This window comes from Sphaeramia orbicularis, chromosome 10 (assembly GCF_902148855.1).
Source record: "Sphaeramia orbicularis chromosome 10, fSphaOr1.1, whole genome shotgun sequence".
NCBI lineage: Eukaryota > Metazoa > Chordata > Actinopteri > Kurtiformes > Apogonidae > Sphaeramia > Sphaeramia orbicularis.
In genome coordinates, this window is record NC_043966.1 from 18531033 (window position 1) to 18543789 (window position 12757).

At 37.6% G+C, this 12757-nt stretch overlaps 1 protein-coding gene across 1 annotated transcript; it reads left to right on the forward strand.

The window, feature by feature from the left end:
• Positions 1–9255: 9255 nt before the first annotated feature.
• Positions 9256–12461, forward strand: LOC115427382 (uncharacterized). The gene is made up of 6 exons (XM_030145919.1): positions 9256–9405; positions 9514–9843; positions 9942–10289; positions 11562–11690; positions 11786–11850; positions 11927–12461. Exons 1-6 carry the CDS (start codon positions 9363–9365, stop codon positions 12038–12040), a joined length of 1029 nt encoding a protein of 342 aa, XP_030001779.1. The 5' UTR covers positions 9256–9362; the 3' UTR covers positions 12041–12461.
• Positions 12462–12757: the final 296 nt, after the last annotated feature.

Genomic DNA, 12757 nt, shown 5'->3' on the forward strand with positions numbered 1-12757 from the left:
GAGAGGTGCTAACTTTACAAGTTCATTCATTCTGCAATTGTTCTGTACACACAAGAAATTGGAGAATTTATCATTTTTAAGTATTATGATTACAGGACTGTGGTCCAAGCAGAAAGCAGTGGTTAGCTGTGAACACTGTGTGTCTGCCCAGCTCTGCTCTGATAATACACACAATAAGGCATTAACCAGTGGTGAGCATAGCGGCTAACTTAGCATGTTAGCGTTAGCACGGACACTAAACTCACTAAAAACTCAACATTAACAAACTCAAAACTCAACAGAATTCTTATAGGATGAGTCGGATCTTACAAACACCAAGTGACAGAACTTTTGCTTCCTTTAACTCATGAATAATAACTTTAATGAACTTTTATTGACTGAGCTCAGCTCTACAGCAGCTCTCTTCCTAATTAGCACATTACTTCAGCTGACAAACTTAACCAAACACCACCAGGTTCAGCAAAACAACTAAAATAAAACCCACTGAGAACAACATTTGCACTAACATTACCTTATGTTAAAAAGTCCATAGTTTGAGGTTATAGTGGTTCAATCTCAACAGCTGGACAAGTCAAGCAAGCAAACTATAGGACTACAGCTGAAAATCCAACAGAACAGTTGGATAAGATATACATTTGTACAAACCCTAACTAAAGAAAACTGCATTTACAACACAAATATGAGCTAATACAGGAAATACACTCGATAATTTGAAAGAGGATGATATCTTATTAACTTACCGCTGGAGTTGCTGGATCAGCTGCAATAGAAATGAATGTGTTCCGACATCTTTACACTCAATGTTTAGAAATATTCGCCCCTCCATGACCCAGAAGTAGGTGCATATTTCATTGACAACGGCAGTCTGTGGAAGTGTCGTGACTCTGATATATATCGAATACTCTGGCATAAACCAAGAAGGTGTAACGGAGTTAATGTATATAGTCTAGGATTCCACTTGCCATCTCACACTGTTTGATTGTGTTAATTACAATTTTATTTTATGGACATTAAACACCACACCCCTGTGAACTAGGGTCGTGCACCCCAGAGTAATAATGGCAGTTTTGCTGTGCTGTCTACCTGGTGAGTACATACACGATGGTCCCGTCATTATTTTACTTTTTTTTTTTTTTTTTTTTTTAATTTTGATTTCATGTCTGAATGATTGTTTTGTACCGTTGTGTTTGTAGCTCCCTGTTGGTTGAGCATGTTTTTGAATGGCAATGTTCTTGATTGTACTGTATGTGCATGGTCTAATTAACAATGTGGTGCTAGCTAATTTTGATTTTTTTTTTTTTTTTGTCCTGGCTGTGTGAGAACGGAATTCATGTCTGTCATGAGACTGATTGCGTGTTTTCTGCCAGGTATGCATTTTATTTACTTTGTGTTTACTTTATTACTAGAGAAAAGGCAGTTTTGCTGTGCTGTGTGCCTGAATGAACAGCAAGGTAAAGAGAGGATCGTGTTTTGGTAAGTTATTCACAACATACGAGTACAGCCGCTACAAAGGCATAGAATACCTGGATGTTGTTCTTGTCAGCTGTCTTCAACTAAGGATGCACTGGTTGGTGACTGTCGAGTGACGATTTGAGTCTCCAAACAATGTGAGTCGCGCATGCGTAAATATTGTCCGGAGACTCAGATCGTCCCTTGACACACGGTTCAAATCCTCACCTGACACACACACACACACACACACACAGGCACACACACAGTCACAGTTAGCACGACACGGCTTGGCTCATAAGTAAAGTTAGCTCAGCACCAAGTTTCACTCAGCCTAGTGTTTGTGTCTGAACCCGACCCAAACCTGAACAGCACTCCTAAATTTGTGTCCAAACTGGGCCCTTCCCGTTGGGTCCCATCGGGCTTGGTTCATGAAATGTATTACAGTTTGGAAAAATACACAAAATGTATAAATGACACATAAATACTAGTATTTACGTGTATTTGTATTAACATAAAATTGAGTGACATTGTGGTGATTTGAAGGAAATACGTTATGGAGCAGATGACAGAAATACGGCAGAGACAGGGAGGAAAGTTTACAAGTCCCAGCCGTTCCAAAAACAGACAGACTTATGTTCTTAGGAAGTCTGTTCTCTGACCGTTGTTACCAAGACCGCACTAGCCGAGTTCACAAGATCGTACTCTGCATTCTTGATATTAAGAAATGGCCACAGAGACAGAGCAGATGTGAATGACAGCCTCAGGTGTCAAGTACATCATCCAGGTACAGGCAACTTGAAAAGGCTGTCCAGAGGAGAAAGGAGGAGGTGGAAAAGAATTATAGAGGTATGTAACCTTTTATAACATAAAAAACGTTTGATGTTACTAGCTACAGCTAGCTGAATTGAAACAAAGCAAAGTGGCTAAAAATGCTACTGTAGATGATTAGGCTGGAAATATCTGCTAAGGTGTCTGGTTTACTGCTGATGAGCCGGTTTATATATGTTTATATCTGGTTTATATATGTTTATATCTGGTTTACTGCTGAGCTGGTTTATAGGCTATATGTTTCTATCTGGTTTATAAATATTTCTATCTGGTTTACTGCTGGTTGGCTGGTATATATATGTTTCTATCTAGTTTACTGCTGATTTATATATGTTTCTATCTGGTTTAATGCTGGTTTATACTGTATATGTTTCTATCTGCTTTAACTGCTGGTTGGCTGGTTTATATATGTTTATCTGGTTTACTGCTGGTTTATATATGTTTTTATCTGGTTTACTGCTGGTTTATATTTGTTTCTATCTGGTTTATTGCTGGTTTATATATGTTTCTATCTGGTTTACTGCTGGTTGGCTGGTTTATATATGTTTCTGTCTGGTTTACTGCAAGGTTATTATCGTTAACGAAAACGAACGAAATGACGAAAACTAAAATTGAAAAAACCTTTTCGTTAACTGAAATTAATAAAAACTCTAATTAAAAGAAAAAAACGATAACTAACTGAAACTGTATCGTGAGCTTACAAAACTAACTAAAACGTATAAAAATTATGGGTACAATTCCCTTCGTTTTCGTCTTTGTCAATGTCAGATTGATATGAAATGAATTTATTTGGCTCCAGCAGTTTGAGCTGGTGACACCATATGACACTCCACAGTCTGTCATGTCTGCTCACTGTGGTTTCCAGTGGTCTTCTGGTCCCCACTCTACCTGGAACATACAGACTAAAGCTGGGACACAGCAGCACAGTCCTGTCTGGGGTTTACTGTAGTGATGAGTGGGTCGGGTTTTTTTTTTTTTTTTTTTTGGCGTACCGTGTGTGTGCGCGTGAGTGACAGAGACAGAGCAGAGCTAAAGGACAGAGTCAAACAGGACTAGCATCCAGGTTAAAACTGGACAGTTTATCACCATGAAAAGGCCTTCCAAGCCCTGAACTGCACAGTTTAGAAGAGGAGAAAAGAGGAGGATGAAAACTAATCCAATTACAGAGGTATGGAACCTGTTCGAATGTTCAAAAACGTTTGATGTTACTAGCTACAGCTAGCTAAACTGAACTGAAGCAAAGTTGGCTAATAATGGAACTGGAGATGATTAAGAGATGAGAGATTTGCTAAGGTGTGGTTTACTGATGAGGAACTGGGTTATATATGTTTATAAGTGGTTTATATATGTTCCTATCTGCTTTAACTGCTGGTTAGCTGGTTTATATATGTTCCTATCTGCTTTAACTGCTGGTTAGCTGGTTTATATATGTTCCTATCTGCTTTAACTGCTGGTTGGCTGGTTTATATATGTTTCTATCTGCTTTAACTGCTGGTTAGCTGGTTTATATATGTTTCTGTCTGCTTTAACTGCTGGTTAGCTGGTTTATATATGTTTCTATCTGCTTTAACTGCTGGTTAGCTGGTTTATATATGTTTCTGTCTGCTTTAACTGCTGGTTAGCTGGTTTATATATGTTTCTGTCTGCTTTAACTGCTGGTTGGCTGGTTTATATATGTTTCTGTCTGCTTTAACTGCTGGTTAGCTGGTTTATATATGTTTCTGTCTGCTTTAACTGCTGGTTAGCTGGTTTATATATGTTTCTGTCTGCTTTAACTGCTGGTTAGCTGGTTTATATATGTTTCTATCTGCTTTAACTGCTGGTTAGCTGGTTTATATATGTTCCTATCTGCTTTAACTGCTGGTTAGCTGGTTTATATATGTTTCTGTCTGCTTTAACTGCTGGTTAGCTGGTTTATATATGTTTCTGTCTGCTTTAACTGCTGGTTAGCTGGTTTATATATGTTTCTATCTGCTTTAACTGCTGGTTAGCTGGTTTATATATGTTCCTATCTGCTTTAACTGCTGGTTAGCTGGTTTATATATGTTTCTATCTGCTTTAACTGCTGGTTAGCTGGTTTATAAGTGTTTCTATCTGCTTTAACTGCTGGTTAGCTGGTTTATATATGTTTCTATCTGCTTTAACTGCTGGTTGGCTGGTTTATATATGTTCCTATCTGCTTTAACTGCTGGTTAGCTGGTTTATATATATTCCTATCTGCTTTAACTGCTGGTTGGCTGGTTTATATATGTTTCTGTCTGCTTTAACTGCTGGTTAGCTGGTTTATATATGTTTCTATCTGCTTTAACTGCTGGTTAGCTGGTTTATATATGTTTCTATCTGCTTTAACTGCTGGTTAGCTGGTTTATATATGTTTCTATCTGCTTTAACTGCTGGTTGGCTGGTTTATTTATGTTCCTATCTGCTTTAACTGCGGGTTTGCTGGTTTATATATATTCCTATCTGCTTTAACTGCTGGTTGGCTGGTTTATATATGTTTCTGTCTGCTTTAACTGCTGGTTAGCTGGTTTATATATGTTCCTATCTGCTTTAACTGCTGGTTAGCTGGTTTATATATGTTCCTATCTGCTTTAACTGCTGGTTAGCTGGTTTATATATGTTCCTATCTGCTTTAACTGCTGGTTAGCTGGTTTATATATGTTTCTATCTGCTTTAACTGCTGGTTAGCTGGTTATATATGTTTCTATCTGCTTTAACTGCTGGCTGCTTTGTGCATCTCCTCTCATGCTTTGCACATCTTTGCATTGTTTCACGTAAGTGACGTTGTGTATGGATTGCACCCCCCCTCAACCTGCTATAGGGAATTTATACATTGTACGGTACATTGTGTCTCTGCTCAGTCCATGAGCCGCCCTAACCCGACCCCCAAATAAAGTGTTCAGGGTAACCCATATCTGCGCCTCACTAATTTCTTTGAATAGGATGATGAGGAAGATAAAATATATGAAATAACTAAAACTAATACTAAAACTAAACTAAACTAAACTAAAGCTAAGCATTCAGAAAAAAACGATAACTAATAAAAACTAACAAACCTGCTCTAAAAACTAATTAAAACTAACTGAATAAGAGAAAAAAAAGTCAAAACTAATTAAAACTAAACTATAATTAAAAATCCAAAACTATTATAACCTTGGTTTACTGCTGGTTGGCTGGTTTACATATGTTTCTATCTGGTTTAATGTTGGTTGGCTGGTTTACATATGTTTCTATCTGGTTTAATGCTGGTTGGCTGGTTTATATATGTTTCTATCTGGTTTACTATTTGTGTGCACATACACATCCATGCATATAATACATAAGCTATTGTAAATGTAATATCTACCCAACGTAGTGATGTACAACCTCTGTTCTTTCTTTTTTTTCTCCTCCCTCTTGCCTCAACTTTGTCTCCATTTTCTGTATCTTTTTTTTTTTTTTTTTTTTTTTTTGCAAACTCAAAGCCCTCAGTAAATTGTCCTGTATGTCATAAAACTTCAAAAACATCTGCAGAGATGCACCAGTGTGTCTGAAGTGCAAGATGTTTGTAATGGTCCTGCAACTAGAAAAACCACATGCAACACCTACGCTGACTTCTTTAGACCGTGTCTCTGCTTTTGACCAACCACCAAAGTGTGTTTACTCAGAAAAGACCCCACTGTGGGTATAACAGGATACAGTGAGGGGGAGGAGCTGCTAACAGCCTCTGCAGACCCAGTCTGACCAGTTTTTTTCCTGATAGTTTCAGTTTATTTTTGGTAATACAAACATATTTACCTGCAGTATTAAAAGTCTTACATTAGTTACTTTGTCTTCTCTTTTTAAGTAGATAATTGATTCATTAATGCGTAACATTTGATCCTTGACTTTGATAGATTTAATCTGCCTGTCAGTTTAGAAATACCAGCTCAAATTAACACCACAGGTCTTTTACAGTCGATCTATGAAGAATGAGACTGTGATGAAAAGACAGTGACACAGACCAATTTTAACAGTGTCTGCAAATATTCCATCAGGCTTGAAAACATCCATGTAGTGAATAAAATATTTCAATGTGTCATTTATAGCAGAGTGTACTGCTATGTAAAGTGCCTGTAAATGTGTTGTTTCCTAAGACAAAGTGAGAAAGCAAAGACCCTTTTACATTCACACGTCATATTGAAAGCCAAACCACAACAATGGTTAACTTTCCATCCATCATTTGTGTGTGTGTGTGTGTGTGTGTGTGTATATGTTTGCATATACCACGTACAAGCTGTGGTAGAGATGAGGACATAAGCTATATTTATCACAACACTTTAGTCATTACAGCATGACTTCCTCTGACATTTTTAATCATGCATGTTTGTGCATTTATTATTTAGTTTATTGTTTTTCTCCCACTTCACTTGTTCCTGCTTTCAGATCAGTTGATACAGAAATTAGTTAAATACATTTTGTACTAATGCTTTATTGCAGGGGTATCCAATCCTGGTCCTCAAGAGCTACTATCCTGCATGTGTTAGATGTATTCCTCTTCCAACACACCTGATTCAAATGCTAAGCCTATCATCAAGCTCTGCAGAAGGCTGATAATGGTGTAAGGGCTTCTAGGTGTGCTGGAAGAGGGAAATATCTAAAACATGCAGGATACCAGCACTGGAGGACCAGGATTTGTATACCCCTGATCTAAAACATCCAGGATAGTAGCTCTTGAGGACCAGGATTGGACACCCCTGCTTTATTGTATACTTTGCTGCTTTGTTTTACATCCACCTGAGTAGAACTAGAGCGATATTAGACAGTGAGGTTGTCTTATCACACTGTTGTGGTTCAGGCCTGTTGTGACTGACAGGTCTATGTGGTTGAGTCACCACTGATTGTCTTCAGGTTCTAAGGCATCCTCTATCATACTCTCTCTCATAAAAATATCAGCATGTATACTTGAAATGATAGAAAATGGTACAAGTTAAAGAGGAAGAAAAATCTTTATCATTTGTCCATATACATGCAACACACACCGACACTGACCCTCTACTTTCAACCCATTACCAGCTGAACAGGCAGGAACACAACATACATTGCAGACTGGAGCAGTGGGCTGCCATGACAGGCACCTAGGGAGCAAATGGGGTGGGGGTAGGGGTAAAGTGTATCACTCAAGGGCACATCAGCCAACAATTTCTCTGCCAGTCCAGAGAATGGGCTCTATGCACAGCCCCACTACTTCCTGAACTTAAGGCAGCTCCTACATTTCCTGTCTTTCATTATTGGACACACTGATTAATCCAGGTTTGCCTGACCACAGTAGTCACAACAAGAAGTAGGAGGCACACCTGGGTTAATGAGTGTGTCCGATAATGAAAGACAGGAAATAAAGGAGCTGCCTTAAACTCAGGAAGGGGCTGTGCATAGAGTCCATTCTCTGGACTGGCAGAGAAATAGTTGGCTGATGTGCCCTTGAGTGATGCACTTTACCACCATACCCCCATCCACCCCACCCCCCACCCCCCATCCATTTGCTCCCTAGGTGCCTGTCATGGCAGCCCACTGCTCCTAGTCTGCAGTGTGTGTAGTGGAACTGTGCATAGAGTCCACTGAACCCGTAATCCTCCACAAACTGCTTCTCCAACAGTGTACTACAAATTCTCTTGAGCATGAAGTTCAAGTCGGAGTAAAGCATAAATAAATGTGTGCTCAGTGTTTGTCACAACAAAAGAAATGTAAACATAGCCAAATATAGAGTCTTGGCCAAAATCTGTCATCTTTTTTTTTTTTTTTTGGCCATTAAAATACCCATAAAGCTAATGAAATCTCTACAAAGTCAACAATATGTTCTATAAACCATAGAATAGAGTCATTATAACGAGGTTTAGGTCATTTTCCTACAAAAACAAGCAAGATCTATTTCACTGTCAATGTCACACAATCATGTTCCTTAACAGAAGAATCCAAATTACTTGTATAATGATTATCAGGTGTGATTGTGGTTCAATTGGTGATGGTGAGTCTGAGGACACATTTGTGTGATTCTGTTGAATGCACAAGGCCTATCCTGATCAGTAACTAAATATTATAAAGATAGATGAAGCAGACCATCCACTAGTACTGCTGCTGCTGTGAATAGAGGAAGCATATATTTTAGCCTCCTAAAAAATTTAACTGGTGTATTGTTTTGATGCTCAGCCCTGGAATGAACTGGCGAAATGTTCAGGGTATACCCTCCAGCACCCCTGCGACTCTCCTGAGGACAAAGGGGTTCAGAAGATGAGTGACTGAATGTTTTAATGTGTACTGTATTTGGTGCATGCTTAAGCAATCAGAGAGTTCTTTTAGATGAAAGTGAGGCTGTTATGTCATGGTTAGTAAAGTCACCTGAATCCAATAACAAAAGCAGTATTTTTACCCATTAGAACATGAGAGTTGGAGTTCTGCTTCTCTGGGGCCATGCCACATTGGGTCAAAGGTCAAGTGTCTCTGAAGAGGGAAATACCATTACTGCATTTATGTGACTTGTGAAACCGCTGTTGCATAAACAATTTACATTCATAAAACTGATAACTAATCTAATGTCATGTATTAGCCTAAATATCTCATATCATGTGCAATGTTTAGTGTTTAAAATCTAAGTGACATTTGTGTCCTATTCCTGTCTTTGCACAAAAACTTGCACTTCAGTGTGTAACAGGCAACACTGAACAATGACAATGTGACATAAAGATATTTGACTTGTTTCTGCATTTACTAAAATAAAATCAGTTTATATCAGATGAAAAGTGCATGAAAAATAGTAAGCAGTTGTTGTTAAGTGTTGATATGTAGTGTAGCTCATTCACATCAAGATCAAATCAAACGTGCCCACCCTCAATGTCAGTTGTAGAAACCCACCATGAAACATGAAAACAAAACTTTAGCTTTGGTTTTGTTTCCTGTGATTTGGTTGGAAAAAGGGTTGACATCTTTTCCACTGAGGTCATAGGAGACATGCGCAGAGGCCAGTCAGATCACTCTGAAACCCCTCCCTTTTGATATGATTATATTAAGGCGAGTCATGTTATAGCACGGTTTACATCAAGCTCCGTCTAAAGTGAAATGCCAAGAAAATGCTGCTCATACTGTGTTTGCTGCTTTTTCTCACAGCTGGACGTAAGTATATAAAGAATCTGCTTTCCTAAATATTTATTTCAAGAATGTGGTCATGTTTCTGCAAAGTGTGAATTTGTTAGTGTGTACTTCTTTTAACCTATTTTGCAGGATGCACACATGATCGTAATTTTGAGATAAAGACTCTTGATGTTGGAGAAACTGTAAATCTGACATGTCCTCGACAAACAACCTGGTACTCAGCAAGTGTATTTTGGATCAGGCTTTTTCCAGGAAATTTGCCTGAATTTTTGGGGGGAACATATTCATTTGATTATAATGCTGTTAATAAGACTCCTCGCATCACAACAAAACAAGAGCCAGGAGCGTTTGTCTTGGAAATTAAAGAGGCAGATCTTGGTGATTCTGGATTTTACTACTGTATTAAAACAGACCCACTTCAACTGACATTTTTGACTGGAACATTTCTGAGGATTAAAGGTAAAGCAAACAGAGATTTCACTGTTTTTTGGTTTTTTGTGGGGGGGGGGGGGGTCAATAATTTTTTTAAGTTACATGTTTTCCTTTGCTTTCCTCAGGACCAGAACCAGATATCACTGTTGTCACTAAAGACTTTCCATCTGATCCGATTCAACCAGGATCCTCTGTGACTCTCCAGTGTTCAGTCCTCACTGACTATAAGAAGTGTTCAGGAGAACATGGTATTTTCTGGTTCAAAGATGGATTAAATGAATCGAATCCCAGTTACCTTTATACTCAAAGAAACAGTGATGGTGAATGTGTGTGGAGTCTTGAAGCTCATGGTTCACAAACTTGTTACTACACCTTCTCCGACTTCACCTCCTCTGATGCTGGGACTTATTACTGTGCTGTGGCTGCATGTGGAAAGATAATCATTGGAAATGGAACGAAACTGGACATTGAAGGTATTTCCACCATATTTTCATGTAATAGTGAAGACATACAGTACTGTGGAAAAGCCCTAGGCCAACTTTAGGGTTGTTGGTTTAGTAAAATTACAATGACCTCATGTATACATTTTTTAGTCTCTGTATTAAGAAATCTGGGTATATGTGAAGTATGTACAGCAGGAAAAATAAATGTTTTAGTAAAAAAAACAACTTCTATAAGCCAAAGTGGTAGTATTTAGTGCAGTGTTTTTCAACCTTGGGGTCGGGATCCCATGTGGGGTCACCTGAAATTTCTAGTAATTGATAAAAATAAAAACTTACTAAAAAAAAAAATACATGGTGAGTTGAGAGAGACAATCACAATACATAAAAGACATGACAAACTCTGAAGCTGAAACTGAAGCACTGTGGTTCTGTTTATATTTCAAATGTACATTGTGGTCGGTTTAAGATGCTGCAGCTCTTTCATAAATCATAGTTTGAGTTACTGTCTTTTCAGTATTAATTTGCAGCCTTGTAAATCCAAGCTGGACTGACTACATATCCTGACCAAGGAAAATCAAATTCTCAGTTTATGCAGTAATGTCAACCTGGCTTTTCTGCCTCCGTCCACAATAATACACATTATATAGACTAAATGTCATCTAAAATTAACATTTATTTGCAACATAGTATAGCAAACTATTACATGAACAAAAACAAATTAATTTTAGCAACAAAAAAAAAGTCTCCGTTTTGAATGTCTAGGGCCGCCAAAAATTTGTGATGTTAAAATGGGGTTATGAGCCAAAAAGGGTTGAGAAACAGTGCTTTAGTGGTACCTCCCTTTACATGTAATTCTATAATTCTTTTAGAGATTATTGCATTAATTTTCTGATGTTTTATACCAGGTTTCCTTCAACATATGTCAGATGTTTCTAAATGTTCCTGGTGCTTCATGTCATGGGGTCAGAGGTCACAATAAATAGTCACTTTAATGTTTAGGACCCATTTAGTTCAGTTTTCTGTGTGTCTTAAGGTTGTGCACATATTTCCTGTATTGTAATGTTGTATCTGAAGAAATAAGAATGAGAAATAAATATGTATCAACCACAGAACCAACTAAACTAAAGGTGACCTAAGACTTTTGCACAGTAGAATCTATGTGTGTTCTAGAGTAGGAACCTTTTGTTACATAAAGTGTGCAACAAAAAGGTGTTATATAAAATCAAACATATATTTAATTAGAAAAAAAATACTAATCTTCATTGATTGTTTTATTCTTTTTCACATCTTTTATTTGTGTAGTGAACATGTCGGAGTTGCAGAAGGCCAGTACAGTCATCATTCTGCTGAGTGCTGCTTTGGCTATAAGTCTGGTTCTTATAGCCTTCCTTATTTATTTACTCAAGAAAAGATCTCATGATTGCAATAAAGGTACCAGAAGTTTCTCATTAATCAGTCTTTAAAACTACACTTGGTTAAAGCTTACTAAAATCAATAATAACGCCCTTCCAAAATCAAATTTACAGCTTCAGTTACTCAGAAAATGAATGTTGCAACGTGGTGCAGCAGTGGTGATCAGCAAAGCCTACAGGTAAAGTCTACACTAAAGATGTACAGATGATGTTATTTGCATTTTTGTCCTCATTTTATTTAATGTTTTTCCACAGAGACATCAGGATTCAGCGATTTATTCTGCAGTGAAGTTTACCAAGAGAAAAGCCTACGCAGCAGAAGAAGATGAGACGATTTACACTGATGTTAGGACTTTTCAAATAGATTAACAGTCTGAGTTACATTCTCGTATTAAATCTAAATGTTGGTTAGTTTTTGTTTTTGTTTTTGTTTTTTTGGCAAAACATTATATTTCATGTTATGTATCTTTTAATATTTTCAGTAAACTCAGAAATGTATCTTCATCTGTTTGAAATGACTCTTTTCTACCGTTAACAATTTGCTTTTTCATATTAGAAAATGGCATGGACCACTAACAAGTAATATCTAAATTTACAAGATTAGTGGCTACTGATGGATGCGAGATAATGTGAAACCTTCGTAGTTGAAAAGTAGACACAGGAAATCGTTGTTGGTGTTACAGTGTCCACTCTGATGGTTTTCTGTCTGCCTCTCATACATACGAGGGCTGTTCAATAAGTTCATGGCCTCACCCAGAAATACTGGTTGTTATAATACAGGATGTTACATTCTTTCGTGATGGGATAGTGATGCTTGAACATCGATGGACCAAGTGCATTGTTGTAAATGGAGATTATGTTGAAAAATAAAATATAAGTTATCAGTCTGTGTTGTTCTGTTCTGGGTGAGGCCATGAACTTATTGAACAGCCCTCGTATGTTAAGGATAAAATAAAGGAAAAATGGCTAAACACAGGGTTTAAAAGTGCTTGTAACGTCTTGATTGTTTTTATCTTCATGTCTTCTATTTTTACCCAGCTCCTCAAAGGGGAGATAAGGGGTATTGCTTTTGGTTCAGTTTGTTTG

Excerpts from the sequence above, each read along its gene's own strand:
- LOC115427382 (XM_030145919.1), top strand. The coding sequence starts at position 9,363 with ATGCTGCTCATACTGTGTTTGCTGCTTTTTCTCACAGCTGGAC. Across the intron at positions 9,406-9,513 it reads GCTTTTTCTCACAGCTGGAC|GATGCACACATGATCGTAAT; the intron begins GTAAGTATATAA and ends CCTATTTTGCAG. Across the intron at positions 11,851-11,926 it reads GTGATCAGCAAAGCCTACAG|AGACATCAGGATTCAGCGAT; the intron begins GTAAAGTCTACA and ends GTTTTTCCACAG.